Below are 15,803 nucleotides of genomic sequence, written 5' to 3'. Positions count from 1 at the left end.
AAAATGGCCAAGGCCTGGCTGGTTTCATATCTTACAGAATCTACCTTTGTAATTGAACAGATCTCTTGAGTGACATCCAGCAAACCATCCAAGATTACAGAATTCATCTCATCCTCTGCCACACTCTATATTTCAAGAGTCTGGCTCCACATGGGTTCCTTGGGAAAGGAAGTGGGCCCAGAGATTCATATGCTTCTGTTGATGCAAGAGTATATTGAATCCTATGAATCGCTGCCTGCACAGAATGAGGTGGGCAGTAGGGAAAGGCAAAGCCTTAAAACAGAGATGGACTTTATTTCTCTTTTTAGTTTCTAGAAGCCACTTTTCTAACACGGGCACAACAAACAGGAATATGATAGACCTTACCATTACATAGCCAAGAAACACATTAATATACAGTCCACACACTGAAATCGGGGGTGTAGCTTTTCTCCAAATCCCTGTTAGAGACATCAGACTTCCTAAGAGAGGAAAGTTACTTGGAGTGGGAGGGAAAGTGATGGAAAGACAGTGAACAGGTGGACCAGAAACCCTGAAGCCCATTACTCAGCTCCCTGAAACTCACTGTTGGGCACACAACCATGTAGAACATGCTAGAAGAGTAAAGGAATACTTTGTAGAAGTATGTATAAGAATGAGAGATCTCTGCAAACAATCAATCCCATGCCAAACAAGGCTGCTCTAAATAGAGCTGTTATAAAATAAATGAATCGGAGCAGTCACTCAAAGGTTAAAGTTAAAGCCGAGACTCTGAGAGCTGGTGTTCTTGCTGTGGGTCCTCAAGGCGGTTACCTAATCCTGGGGCATTAAAAAGAAGCCACTGTGGAAATCAGAATCTCTTCCTTTGTAAATTCAATCCATGGCAAAGGGATTTCAGCTGTGATTGCTGAGTTTGAAAAAATCACCAGTACTTAGAAATGCACAAATTGCTCGTCACTGCAACTGATACGTTTCTAAGCTGTTCCATTTTGAATCAATTACCAATAAGATTCCACCCATCCCGTTGTGAATGGAGAAGGGAATGGCTAAAACAGGGCAGTTACAGTCTCCCCTGAATTTCACTGCATGAGAGGATTTAGGATGAGCAGGTTTTAGATCAAATTCAGTATGTAGCCATCACATTTCAGACACTGAGATTTCTGTGCATGAAGTCAAAGAAAAGTAAGTCAGGTTGGCATGGCTGCTCATGCCCTATTCCAAAGACCATGGCTCAGAAACTCCTCCCAGTATCACTGTCACACAGAGGCTTCCTCTAAGCCCGTATGGAGAAGGCACCTTAAGACAGAGACCCAGAGACTGTAAATGAGCTCTCTCTCATTTATGATTTAATTATTTCTGTTTGGGGGAACAGCACAGGTAGCAAGCACAAATTTCCATCTACAAAAGTTCAAAGTTCTCTCTAGAGCACTGAAGAGCTATCTACAGGGGGAGGCAATCTGGTGCAGTGGTTAAGGACAGTGGCAAATTATTTAATCTCTTTGGGCCTCAATGCCTTCATCCATAAAATGGGGAAACAGGAGCACCTGGGTGGCTCAGTGGCTGACTGTCTGCCTTTGACTCAGGTTGTGATCCCAGGGTCCTCGGATAAAGTCCTGCATTGGGGAGCCTGCTTCTCCCTCTGCCTACGTCTCTGCCTCTCTCTCTCTCTCTCTCTCTCTCTCATATGAATAAATAAATAAAATCTTTTTTAAAAAAATGGGGAAACAATCACCTCCCTTCAAGGACTATTGGGTGAATGCAATAAGACAATGTGAATAAAATCATGAGCACTGGGTGGCTCAGCGGTTTTGTGCCACCTTCAGCCCAGGGCCTGATCCTGGAGGCCCAGGATCAAGTCCCACATCGGGCTCCCTGCATGGAGCCTGCTTCTCCCTCTGCCTGTGTCTCTACCTCTCTCTCTCTCTGTGTCTCTCATGAATAAATAAATAAAATGTTTTTTAAAAAAATCAAGAGCACAGTGCCTGATACAGAGTACGCCTCAACCCATCAGAGTTTTTATTGGTCAGCACCGGAAGCACTCTGAGAAAAGAGGATATCTGTAAGATTGGGGAAGGAAAGAAACAGCTGTCTTGGAGATAAAATGTGGTGCACAGATCTGTTGGGAAGACTGAAGCCTGAATGCCAGCCAGGGCAGAGCAGCTCCTCCTCCTCTGGATGGTCAGGAAGGGCCTGAGTGCTGCTGCTGAAGGGTGCTGGGCTACATGAAGGAGGCCTTTGGAGGGATCTTCTCTATGTTCCTCTTCCCCTGGGAATGCACTTTCCCCCTCTGTTACCAGGAACCAATACAAACAAAGTCTGGGGTGTTTTTTTTTTTTTTTTTTGAAAAAAAAAATAGCAAATGATCAAATCCAGGCTTCTGTTTGTTGGAAGGAAGAAAAGTGCAAAATCGCGCAACCAGATGTAAGTTCTAACACAACGGCTGGGGCTTCTGCTGTTTCCCAGAAAAAAAAAAAAAAAAGAAGACTTCCCAGTCTCCTCTTCCTGACAGTCAACTTACAGATTCTCCTTAAACCATTTTTGTAACTTAACAAAGCAACGCCTACAAATCCTTTTCTTCAGTTTCAAATTAATGGATGCAACCAGTTCATTTTGCCCAAAAAACCTTGGAGGCCATCAGAACACAGGCTTTACAAAAATGAATCTTCTTTATTTCTCATACGATAAAACCTGACCATTTGGGGATTTCTGAGCTCCAGGCAGGAATATCAGAAACTAACCAGAGAAACATGCTTGTGTTCTTTCACTTCCCGGCATCCAGAAAGGCCCCTCTGTCCTCTGCCAGAGCCCAGTTCCCGGGGAGTTGGTGAAGCCGAGGCTCCCTGCCCCACCCTCCACCTACCCTCTCTTCCTACCACATGCCAGACAGCTGGTCCTCACCCTTGAAGCCTTCTCTCCCTCCCACAGATGCTTACTCCAAGGCTAGCTTTCTGTCTCAGCAGAACCCTGAATATCAAGAGTCTGCAAAGTCCTATTTGACTTCCCTAGCCAGCCATTCATACTCAGATTCTCTACTCTGTTTCTAACCATGGGCTCTAGACAAAATGCTGATCACCCTCCAAGTCCCAAACATCCCATTGAAAACAAAAGACTGGGGGAGCAGAATAGTGCCTGCTAGATTTATAGGTTGCGACAATTTCTTATCAGGCAGGTCACTAAGGTGCATGATCACTATCAATTCAATTGATAGGAATAACGGACACTGCTAAATCCTTTGTTCCTCTATGTGTACTAATTTAATCCTCACAACCACCAACCTTTTTGATGAATGTTTATTATTACAATGTCATAGGTGCAGAAACAGGGGATGGGAGAGATTAAGGAACTTGCCCAAGGTCATGCAACTAGCAAGTGTTGGAACCAGGCAGGGCTCAGGAAAAAAAAAAAAAAAAAAAAACCTGAGCTTTTTTTTGGTATAATTTTTATTGGAGTTCAATTTGCCAACATATAGCATAACACCCAGTGCTCATCCCGTCAAGTGCCCCCCTCAGTGCCCGTCACCCAGTCACCCCATCCCCCCCGCCCACCTTCCTTTCCACTACCCCTTGTTCGTTTCACAGAGTTGGGTGTCTCTCGTGTTCTGTCACTTTCACTGATATTTCCCACTCATTTCCTCTCCTTTCCCCTTTATTCCCTTTCACTATTTTTTATATTCCCCAAATGAATGAGACCATATAATGTTTGTCCTTCTCCGATTGACTTACTTCACTCAGCATAATACCCTCCAGTTCTATCTACGTTGAAGCAAATAGTGGGTATTTGTCGTTTCTAATGGCTGAGTAAGCTTTTAACCACTATACTGTATCATTCATTCATTCATTGCACCAAACAGAAATGATTAAAAGATAATAGTAAGAGTATTACCATCTCACACCAGTGTGTGCATATATATATGTGTATATGTATATATACACACACACACACACACTATGTATATTCTATACACACACATTCTATATATATAGTTGTGTATTATCTGGAATATATATACAGTTATATACTGTGATTTGGAATACATAAATTGTATTTTATACAATAATATGACATAACTATACTATATATTTTAATACATATTATGTAAACTATAGATTTTATCACTATATATATAATATATAACACATAACTTAGCACAGTGACTGGTACATAGTGTTCAACAAATGCTGCTATTTATTATCATTATATATGAAGTGTTGCTCTGTGCCAGCCACTCATGCTGGGCTCTGGAGATACAAAAGTAGTGAAGACAAGGTCCCTGCCCTACAGCAGTTTATGGGGTGGTAGTGAGCAAGGATGACAGTAAACTCATAAGCTCCTTGATGACACAAGTCTACACAGGGGCTGTGGCTGCAGAGAATGGGACCACCAAATACAAGTGTGGAGCTGTCACTGGCCCAGCTATATTAGTCTATAAGGAGAGACAGTCCCACAGATAGAAATCTGAGAACCTCTCCTAGGTGTGTGTTGGGCCCAGTTTTTTGTCTGACCCTGCCCTCAAGTTCAGCAGCTATGAATAGAGGTCTTGAATGCTAAGCTGTCTTCTGATCTATCTTGTTGACAAGCGTTTTGCCTGTTACTAAGTCATCCTTTTAGCATTCTCATATCTCTGCCAGATCAAGACCTCGGTTTAGCAGACTAGACATGGAAAATAGTTACTAGTGCTTTCCATCAGGCTTAGAGAATAATGAGGAGCAACTGATTTTCTTGGGGGGGGGGGGTGTCCTACCAATACAATCTACTAGTGATAAAGTTATTTTTTCTCAGTCTTCCTTTTTCAAATCCATAGTTTTTCCAGCTATTTCTGGGGATGGCACAAAAATTGTCCAAAGCATAGATAACTTACATGTCCTTTAAATTCACTAATGCCATAGAATTCTCCCAGCAGGAGGGTCCTGGGCAGTCACACAAGCAACAATAGGTTATATCAAACAGAAAGGACTAGATCCAGCACTTCTGAACATGTGATATTAATCTAAAAACTTTTTAAGAGCTTTATGGAAGCTCTTAATTCTAGCTGTAAAAATATTTTTGGGGGTGGGGTGGTGGGCTTGTGTTACTATTACTGTTACTTTCTACAATTGCAGTAAAACTTCCCTAGTTCCAACAAAGGGATGAGTCAAGTGATGGCGAAGGTACATTAGGAGAGAATGTTAATATTTTCAACAAGTTAACAGCATCACAGAATCTTACAGCTAAAGGGGCTTCACATGTCACATGAATCTCTCTCCCTCATTTCACAAAGCAGGAACTGAAGCCTCATCAGAGGCTATGAAACAACTTTAAAACATTTTTTTCACATTTATACATCTGCCTTTAGAACAAATATCCCTGGTTCCAAAATTAATGATAAAGCTAGTACTAGACTCTAGGTCTTGTTTAAGCTATTCGAGCCCTCTTTCTGTCATAAGACATGGATATAATCTTGAATATGAGAGCCCATGTTAAAAGCTTTGTAGCACAGTAAGGACTCAAAGATGTCCACATAACCAATTAAGGTTCCTGAAATATTTTACAATTCAGCATTCTTCTGCAATCTTACTCATAGGATCCATTTTCTCACAAATCCTTTTATCCCCTCATTAGTGCATAGGTATATAACCCCTCCCCCAGCTTTGCTGCAAATCAATCAATCAATCAAAGTAGAAGACCACTAAATGGAGGAAGCTTTGTCAAACCTAGGGAAAGTACCGCTGTGCTCACCATCACTTATTAACACCAATGCTTGCTCCTCCCTACAAATCAGTTGTATATTTTTCAGGAGCAAGAACACAAGCCCTGAACCACCCAAGTTCCCTAAGCCCCCTAGGTTACAATTCAGGGCCCTGGGGCCCAGTGTGATTGACACTTTGAGCCTCCAGGAAAGACTTCCTTCTCAGCTAACCTTGAGTTGCTGAACTGTAGCAGGGAAACCATTCCTGCCTGTTTCTTATGTAGTAAGAATGTAGTAGTCAAAGATTAGTAGTCATTTCTATGGGTGTTTTTTTTTTTTTTTAATTTATTTTTAGGAGAAGAATTACTTCACTGTTTTTAATCTCCAAGTATAGCGTGAAGGACAATTGTTTGCTGTCCTTTTGTCTCAGTTGAGCAATGCCAGCTTTCTAGAGGGCAGGGGGCATCTCTGTCATCATGGACCATCTGAAGCACCCGGGGATCCTCTGTTTCTCGAAGAGGAATCGAAGAACCAACCGACAGAATGATTTTCCTTTTTAACTGACTGGCTAGGATATTTACTGACCCTAGAATTACCCATTTGGAAATGGTTAAGGATTAAAAGTACTTCAGGCCGAAGGATTCTTGGTTTCTAATTGCTAATGTTTGAAGTCAGTTTGATTCCTTGGAAATTTGTTCAGCCTGATGAAAGCCAAAGCTCAAACTCCCCTCAGGGCGCGAGGTGTAAGATCCTTGGGTCTTTTTGTTTTGGGGGTTTTTGTTTGGTTGGTTGGTTGGTTTGGTTTTGTTGGGGAGGGGTTCTTTGGCTTTTGTTTTTGTTTTGCGGGGGCGGGGGGGAGAGAAGGATCTTTTACCCAGGCCTTCGGGATTACCCCTGGCGGCCCGCACCCTCCAGGCTGTGACCGAGCTGCGCAGGGCGCCGGCCCTCCCCGGGGAGCGCGCACTCCCGGGTTTCCAGCGGCGGCGCTGACCCGCAGGCGGGGCCCGAGCTCCGAGAGCGCCGAGCGCCGAGCGCCGGGGCAGGAGCCGGGCTGGTGCGCACAGCGGTCGGCCCCGAGCGCTCCTGCCCCGGCAGCTGCTCCCGCCCCAAGGCGCCGCCGAGGCCCGGGCGAGGGGCCGGGGGAGGGCAGGCGCGCCCGGGGCCCAATTCGCGCCCTTGGGAAGGTTACCCGAGTCGCCCCATGTTCCCAGGGTTGGTTTCACGGGAAGAGATGCAATCCCACCTCCTTCCTCGGTGAAATTTTATCTCAACTTCTTTTAGAGAGAGAGAGACACAGAGAGAGAGAGGAAAACTATGGGCGTTTCACTGAGCGCGTAGGAAGTGGGGGGAGGGGAACAGGATATGGGGGGAGGGGAAGTGGGGGGAGAAGAGAGCCTAAGGGGGGTTGACTACTTTCCGAGCCCACGTCTGGGGCTCAACGATACTTTCATACTTTCGGGGCTATGAGACAGCAGAGAAGGCAGCCGGTGCTGGGAGTGAGAATTTCGGTTCACCCCGTTAAGAACCAGACGCTAAAATGCCAGGGCTCCCGGCTAGGTGCATAATAATGACCTCTAATGATCTCTTCAAGGGAACTCTACAGTTGTCTGTAGTATTCCGGTTTTTAAAAGAAGGCTATATTAGGATATTACGTGTGCAATCCAAACTTGGGGGGGGGGTTGTTAATTTTCTAAAGTGTGTGGCAATTTGGAAACAGCTCATTTAGCCTCCGCAACTATACTGAAGAAAATACAAGAGACTAACAGAGATTTTTCCACATATTTCCTGTGTTGTTAAAGTACTGTCCCCAAATCACAGTTTCTCTCGTTATTTCTATTAACAGATTTCCCTTTGTAATCCCATTAACTCTCTGCATGGAAGAACATGAAATTATTCTGTATAAGCCAGCATTCTGTCCATCTGAAATGAAGGTGGCATTACTCACAAAATTAAATGTCAAATTTAGTTAGAAAAAATTCCACTCTTCCTGGTCTTTTCAATCGTATCCATCCAGTCTCATTTTTCTGCTGTTGTCTTAGACTTTGGTCAAAATCTTCAATTAATTTGACAGCTACATGGAAATGCCAATACTTAGAAGTTTCAAATCTGGGATTCTCTTGAGTTGTCAAGTGATACCTAGAGATGACAAAATTTCTGGCCCCCCCAAATTTTAGGTGTTTCCAGTTTATTAGCTGGCCCCACAAATAAGGAAGGGGCACTTTACTTTCTCTAATATTTTTCTGATATTTCCTGAAATATTATCTATGTCTCATTCAGAGCTGCAGAGTTAAACATAAATTTGTTTGCAAAGACATACAACTGTTTACATACTCTTTAATACATTTTATACACTTAGGTGTAAAGGGCATTGCCAAACACTGGCTGGCAAAAAGAGCATAGAATAGAGTCTCAAGTGCAAGGCCTATTTTCACTTCTGGTATCAAAAGCTCATCATCAGTTTGTAGTCAGCAAAATGTCCTGCCTCAAAGTGAAGCCATTAATGGCACTGCATAAATGTTGATTTGTCGTCACCAGTTGCTTAATTCCCCACCTCTTCCCATTTCACCTCCTGTCCTCCCTACTGAGTCTCATTTTCCATCCTGACACTTAAAGCAGGGGCCTCACTTAAATTAAGTAATGATTATCCTTGCCCAAAGACATGTAAACAGACCCTAATTTATAAATTTGCTAATTGCTATTCCAGTGCAGACCCCTGTATCTCAGCCATGCACATATAAAATTTAGAGCTTACTGGAAACCAGAAAAGGCAAGGCAAAAATAAACCACATGGATGAAAGAAAGAAGAAAGAAAGAAAGAAAGAAAGAAAGAAAGAAAGAAAGAAAGAAAGAAAAAGAAAGAAAGAAAGAAAGAAAGAGGGAAAAAAAGATTCCACATTCCACCAGTTCCCTACTTTTTCCCTGTGGAAAAATATCCCAAAAGGTCAAAACTAGAAAACCACTAAATATTCTCTCCCGCAGAACTACTTTGTCTTTGTCTTTTGGGAGTAAAAAAGCAATAACCAGCTACCCACCCACCCCCCATAATAATCACTAGATGGATTTCAGCATTTCCCGAAAAGAACGTGAAATGCCAGTCTGCTCTCTGCGCTTTATCCCTGTGGAATCTTCTCAGTACAGTCTTGTTTCTGTTTTTAACTCTACAGTCACCTAGAGAAGGAATTGACAGATTTAAGAAGTAATCATTTTACTCCTGGGTGCAAGAAATAAACTTCCAACAGAGTCCATAATCAGGATCTCAAAAAAGAAAAAGATCCTACATCTTATTAATATTATATTTTTGGCAACAGAGAGAACAATTGTGACAGGCCTGAAATATTTCTCTCTTTAATACTAGCAGTGCCCTTGGAGAAGCTTGGATGAACAAAATGTTTCAGGTCTTCTGAGCCCATACGTGTTTGTCCCTCTCCTCTTATGGCCCAACATGAAGGATTAATGATGAGGGACTTGCTTCCATTAAATGCATGTCCTCACACACAAAGGAAATTATACAAATAAATGGGGGAACACCAACCACCAATACCCAATCATCTCAGTTTGGGCTCCCAGGTTAGGTATCATACCATTCTTCAGGCGCTCCTCGCGAGCTCGATGTATTAATTTTTATTTGAAACTAATTTCCTTTAATATTTAAAAAAAATGGTCTTGATACCATTTGAAGTAATGGGGGGGCAGGCAAACGGCAGCGGATACGTCAGTATAATTTCAGTATGAACTCCACTATTAAAAATTTAATTCCCCCTTCTCCTTGCATGAACGCCACGCCGCGAACTTTTCTTTCTGAGTGTTTAACTTAGAAAATCGGGAAACCTCAAGTGGCCAGCTCTGAACCCAAAGAAAGTGTTCGATAAGAAAGGGTGTCGGCTGGGGCGTGGCAGATGCAAATTCAGAAGCGCTGCGCGCCTAGGCTGCGAGCTGATCTGTCCGGAGCTGATCTGTGCGGGAGAGGTTGCTCCCGGCGTTAAGCTCGTGCGCTTCGGACGGGTCTCGGAGGGACAGAGGTGGGCGGCGGGGCCGGGCGAGGCGCCTGGCACCGCCTAGACGCCAAAGGAGAGACCCTCACCCCGCATGCTGGCCTGTTACCCCAGCACCTTCCGCACTCAGCCCGAGGACCTGTGAAGCGCGCGGGGAACGCGAGAAGACCGGAGGAGGTGCAAGACACAGCACACTCCGCCTCCCTTCCTTCGCCATTCCAAACGCTGGGCACGAGGGTCCTCCCAATTCCCCGTCCTCCCCACTGCCCTCCAGCAGTTGGCTCCAAGTGCGGGATGGAGGGGGTTAGAACTGTTTCCTCCTCCCTGGGGGCTCCTACTGTGCCACCGCGCCACTGCTGGGCTTTTACAAAGAACGTCTTCAGGACCCTGCCCATCACCCGGGAACGACTGCAGTGCGCTCTCCCAGCCCGGAGTAGCCAGGGGGCGTCCGATTTAGCCACCGTCCGACCTGCGCGACAAAAGGGCCTTTGGCAGTCATCCCGAGCACAACCATCCTCAGCAGCCTGCGACAATTCAGATCTAGCCTACCCCCGCACTCCCCTTCACACAAGGTCACTCACCAAACAGGCGGCCACCGCGGAAGGCCATTTCGACTCTGCAAGCGAGAGCCTTGCGCATGTCCAGCAGGCACCCCACTTGGCTCATCCTCGTTTCCAGGCCTGGCACCTTCCGAGGCCTGCACTGGCGTCGGGGCGCACGCACCACTGAGGAACCAGTGTTCCTTGCCCCGGACTCTCCCTCAGGCACTCACCTTGGCTTCTCGCCCTGCGCACCCCCCATTACCCTTGCCCCACCGTCTATGCTCCGACCTGCGCCCAGGCTAGTTCTTGCCCCGCACAAGTGCACTCTCCCCACTGGCTTCAAACTCAACGCTTTTTCTCCATTACTCAAACTTCAATGAAGAGGCACTTCCTCCGTTTTGACCCTGTGTTTCCCTATTGGGGCGTGGGGTGGGTGGAGGGGTGATGTCAGGATTAAAATCTTGGGTTTTACTCTGAGCAAACAAGCCATAAAACTGGCAGATTAATTCTCGTCAACAGTTGGTCTCGGTCATTCGAAAGAAGAGCGAGCCCTGAGGCACTGCACGGGCTTTTCCTGTCTCCTTTCACTAGGGATTGTGCAGATAGGTGCGCGGGACCCGCGATCCTGACACGTGTGCACATGTGCGCGGAGAGCAGATCCGCCTGCATGTCTTGAGTGTGCCTGCTTTGTGTGCCCACCCGCGTACGCCGCCACCTTCTTAAGACTTCCGGAGCGCCGCGGCTGCGAGGCTTAGGGCCGCAGGCCCTGGAGGGGGAAATCCTTTCGCAGAAGGTTTGAATTATTTCGCTCCGCGGGAGACCGGACCTCGGCCGCACTCGGCAGTGGATTTGGGCGGGAAAGGCCCAAACTCGAGCTGGGGAAGCCGGGCGGAGCCGGGGCTGGGGTCCCAGCGCAGATGGCGCTGCCGCGTGCCTGAAATACACTTCCAAGGCCGCAGCCGGAGCAGCTGTTCCGAGCGATCCCGGCTCAAAAGTTTTTCCCTGTTGCAGCTTTGGTGAGAGGCGGGGGCCAGCAGGCCGGAGAATCAGGAGTCAGTCTCCTCGGAGCCCCTCCCGTGCCCGCGGCGGCTGCGTCCTGCCGGCTTCTCCAAAAGACGCAGAGTTATAGCAATAATGAGGGCACCTCACAGGCCCTTCTCCAAGACCCTGTGGGCCTCAGGGTTTTTCGGGACCAGCAGGCTCGGTGGAAAATTTTGAAATACATACTGTGTGTCCTCTGATGTGTGAGTTCCTACAGTGCGCAGGCTGGGCTGGTCCCCGGCTGCTGTAGGTTGGCGCCCCCCGGGGCTGCGGGCTCTGGGCACCAACTAAAGCCAGCTCTGTCCAGAGGCAGAAAGAAAAACGGGCTGTGAAAAAGCAAAAGGCCACGTCTTTGAATAAAAGTTAAACGTTAAAATCTAACCCTTGCGTTATCTCGGGATCCTGGGATTTTGAGGCACCAGAAGGGAGGGCTGGAAATGGAGGTACCAGTCGGAGCCAGGAAATGGTGAAAATGATAAACACAGTTGCTTTAGGCGGGTGTCCTGTCTGTATCTGTGTGCGTGTTTGTTTAATCCTCCCCCAAGCTCCGTGGCAATTTTGTTTTTGTTGTCCTTTTTTCCCCCATTCCTGACTTCTTATCATCCGCCTAGCGCAGGCAAGCCACGCGGGCGGGTCCAGCCTGCTCCCGGTCCTAATCCAAAAAGGGGGTTTAAATCATTTGAGGCCAAGGCCGGCAGAGGCATGGCCCCGGGGCACAAGGGAGTCGCCTGTGTCCCTCTCTGACCTCCACCACCACACACATACCTTTAAAGGTGGTGTGTGTGCATGCATTAGGGCGCTGTACCAGAGGAAAAAGAAAGGCCTACTTGGGGACCCCAAGCCCTGGCCTCGCCTTCCTCCAGGATCCAGGCCCAGAGGCTACAGCTCCGCCTCCTCCACTCTGGGGACTGCGGAGGCTGCACACCACCGTGCAGTTTTTCTGAAAGATCTTTTCTCTTTCTATGTCCGGTTGGTAAGAAAGCTTTGGCCATTGCGGAGGGGGCTCCAGCTTGGAGATTCCCTGGGTGCAGGGCGCAGCCAGGCCCGGCCGGTAGCCTGGCCCCACAGGAGGCCCGAAAGTGCTCTGGTCTTTCAGCTCCTTCTTTCTCCCCGGCCTTAGCCCCACAAACATATTTCGTTTTCTCTAATCCAAACACCCATCTTTATCTTTAAAAAAAAAAAACAAAAACAAAAACAAAAAAACAAAAAAAAAACGATAAGATGAAATGGGAAAGGGTCAGCCGAACTTTGTGTGACATAAAGTTCTGTGTTAGGTCATCACCCCCTACCCCTATACTGTGAGAGCAAGAAAACAGCATTTTGGAAAACAGGTCCTGGCCTTTATGTCTCTGGACTGGTCTCTCCTTCTTCCAACCTTTTCTCTCCTCACTATAGCTGAGAAGAACCGCAGAAAGAGAAAACTGTAAAAACCGAGTCTCTGATTATGACTCTAGGTGTTGGTCCTTTTGAACCAGTGACCCTAGACCCAGCTTCAGGCGACCAGGCCTCCTCTCCCTGGAGAAAAGTACCCGCGGCCACGGTGCCTGCCACGCGCAGTTGAATAATTTCTGTCTCTTCCACCATCAGCAAAGTAAAATAAACTAACTTCCCTAATCATGAGTTGTCATGAGGCCTTGAAAGAACTTTCACTAAACTGTGTGAAGGCCCAAGTGAGATTCTGACAACATCTAAATGCGGTGTGGAAATAGAGTCTGGCCAGAGATGGGAAATACACATTAGCCACGCGTTCCTTTCTGGATTGCCCACACAGGGGTCCGCGTGGACAGGCACCCGCATCCAAATACAGGGAAAGATTTGAGCGGACGAAATAAATCTCCTTTTAATTTTCTTTTCATCGACTAATAAAAATAATTCCCCAGCACTAAACTCAAATACCGTAACGGGCCACAAGAACACGGAGAATTCATAAAACCCTGGTCTCTGCAAGTCACCCGCTAATCGCGTTATTATTAGCCTCGGGAGCATGGAAATTGAACTGTCACTGCCGAAAGAGAAAATGTAAGCGACAGCTGTCCCTCCTTGGGTCGGCCAGTTTTCCAGCCCCCAAGCCCCTGGGCCCCAAGCTCTGGTCCGCAAGCTCTTGGGCCCGTGGCCGCCCCCCATCCCTTTGCGAGACGCCGCCCCCACCCTGGCTTTCCGCTTTCCGGCGCGCTGACCCAGGTTTACTCCCCAACCCTAGCTGGTCAGCAGAAGCACCTCCAGAATAGCAGTAGAAGTCCTGGCTGGAAAGTTTCTGAAACCGCTAAACCAAGCTGCAAGCGTACGTGTATAAGTGTGTGTGTGTATGTGTGTGTGTGTGTGTGTGCGCGCGCGCGCGCAAGATTCTTCCGACAACAGCTGTTCCCAGGGGCTGTTTTGCACAGTGGAAATCTTGGCACTTAATACAAAACGTTAAGTTGTCTCCCCCTTCCTTCAACAACCCATCCAGGTTTCTGCTAAAATACAGATACCAACGTCGGCTCTGTGTTTTACGTGTGGTGTGCATACACTGTGCATAGATCCGAGACACAAATTAATCGCTCTGCTCCCCCCAATACACAGACCTGTGGGCCCTTAAGAGTGACCCAGGGCGCAGGGTGAGAGGTCTAACATACAACCTTTTTCCATAAGCACTGTGAAGGAGAAATATAATTATGCTCCGTCGTCTCCCGAGTAGGGGAAACACAAGAACTCGAGTCCCCGAAAAATTGGTGGGGGAAGGGCGAGGACCGAGGCCGAAGGCTAAATGGGACAGACCGGGCATTTCCCGAGACTGGGTATCGAGCCCGAGAACTCCGCGCCGGTCCTCTGGAGCTCTCAGAAGCGAATCCCAGCCCCTCTCCACTCCTGCGGTCGCCTTCGATCTGCGCCCCTCCTCAACCCCAGGGGCCTGCGGCCGCTCAGCTGTAAACCCCAGAACCGTGCGCTCCGGTCCCAGAACAGAAAGGGATGGGACCGAGGCCTCTTTGCTTGAGGCTGGCGAGGAGAATGCAAGGCTCGGTTCCCCCAAATCGTCCGCGGCGAACTTGGGGAGGGCTCCTGACATTTGCGCAAAGGAAGGGAAACCCGCGTTGGAGCAAGGCAGGGCGTCAGCGAGCAGGGCCTCCCTCCACACCAGTCCGCCCGCCCGGCGGGCCGCCCGCGTCCCCGCTCCGCCCGCCTCCGTCGGTCCGGTCCTGCGCACTCACCCGGGTGAGGCTCCAGGCCGTGTGCGGCCGCGTCCTCCGCGTCTCCGAGTGGGCCCGCGGGGCTCAGCGCCTCCATGGACAGGTCCAACCCCTTCTCCTCCCAGTCTCTCAGTTTCCGCTTTTTATTCGAGCCGATCAGGGCTTCAACCGAGAAGGCATGTGCTCGCGAGCTCAGGGCGACTGCAGATCTTCTCCTTTCACTCATCTTAGCCGCCCGCACCCCGGCCTCCGCTCGCCCCCGCTACTGAGGGAACAGCCCGCGCCCTCACGCTCGGAGCGCCCGCCGGGCCGGGCCCGGGAGAGGCGGCGGCCCTGCGGCTCCTCTGCACCCTCCCCCTGCGTCCTCCCCCGCCCTCCGCTGCCGGCCGGGACCGGCGCCCCTGGCTGCCCCAGCCGCTAGGAACGAGCGCCCGGAGCGCCGCCCGCTCGCTGCATGAGCGCCCGAGTCCTGCTTCCCACCCACCGGGGCAGGCGCTCACAGGCTGTGCAGACTGGACTTCATCTTTTTTTTTTTTTATTCTCTCTCTCTCCTCCCTCTCCCTTTTCTCTCCTCCCTCTCCCTCTTCCTCTCTCGGTCTTCCCGTCCTTCCTCTGATCCAAACTTCTGGGAAACTTTTTTTCTGAATTCCTCCCTTCCCAAGGAGCTGGGGGCAGGCGGTGCGCTCCTGTCCGTGGGGTGAGGGAGAGGGAGGGGGAGGAAGAGAAAGTCTGAGGGGAAAAAAAGCCAGCCCCCGACCAATGGCGAGGAGGGAACAGGAGAAACCCTGGGAGCTCGGGCCAATGGAAGAAGGGGAGAGACTGAGGCCCGGGCCAAGGCTCGGCGCGGGCAGTCCGGGGATGCTCCCGGGCCGACTTTAACCCCTGGCTCCCCGGTCCCCCACGAGTTCTTCATGGGGGAGGGAGGAAAGCCGAAAGTCGAGGTCTGATCGGTGCCTCTCCATACTCCTGCCAGTCCCAAATCCGTACCTTTTCCTCCCAAATCTGCTAAGTTTCACAGACGCTGCAAGCCCAGAGTCATTTTAATGACCGATCTGGAATTGGGGGGGGGGGCTCTCAACCTGTCCAAAAACGCCCAGAAAACGACCCCGATAATCTCGCGCCTGCCTCCAGACGCTATAAGTCTTCGGGTTCTGTCGGGATTTCGCCACACAGGTTATTTTCCCGTGGTACGATTTCGAAGCAACCCTGGCTAACGCAAAACGAAAGAAATAAACAAAGTCGCCCCGTTACTATCGAGGGTCTTGTAACTGTGGATCTCAAGGCGCTTCCTCCTTCCAGTTCTACCTGGTGGCGAAGGAGACGTAGGCTCTGCTCTGCTCTGCTCGGTCCAAGCAAGAGGCCGGCGGCGGGGCGCCCTGCGGACCGCGCGCTCCCAAGGCTTCTCCCGCCTGGGCCC

At 48.9% G+C, this 15,803-nt stretch overlaps 1 protein-coding gene across 2 annotated transcripts in view; it reads right to left on the bottom strand.

Moving 5' to 3' along the window:
• The window catches only part of TBX15 (T-box transcription factor 15), a 109,311-nt gene extending 94,570 nt beyond the window's left edge, over nt 1-14,741 (bottom strand). The window contains exons 1-2 of one of the 2 annotated variants that reach the window (XM_072766776.1): nt 13,437-13,484; nt 10,218-11,518 (exon numbers count right to left, since the gene is read on the bottom strand). In XM_072766776.1, coding sequence (XP_072622877.1) covers nt 10,218-10,302 — 85 coding nt within the window. In that variant the 5' untranslated portion in view covers nt 10,303-11,518; nt 13,437-13,484. Of the gene's footprint in view, nt 1-10,217; nt 11,519-13,436; nt 13,485-14,407 lie in introns of those variants that run through there. The other variant, XM_025994655.2, reaches the window with a different exon arrangement.
• Between the last annotated feature and the right edge of the window lie 1,062 nt (nt 14,742-15,803).

The sequence above is a fragment of the Vulpes vulpes genome, chromosome 8 (assembly GCF_048418805.1).
Source record: "Vulpes vulpes isolate BD-2025 chromosome 8, VulVul3, whole genome shotgun sequence".
Classification (NCBI taxonomy): Eukaryota; Metazoa; Chordata; class Mammalia; order Carnivora; family Canidae; genus Vulpes; species Vulpes vulpes.
This window is presented reverse-complemented; position numbering and strand designations above follow the sequence as displayed.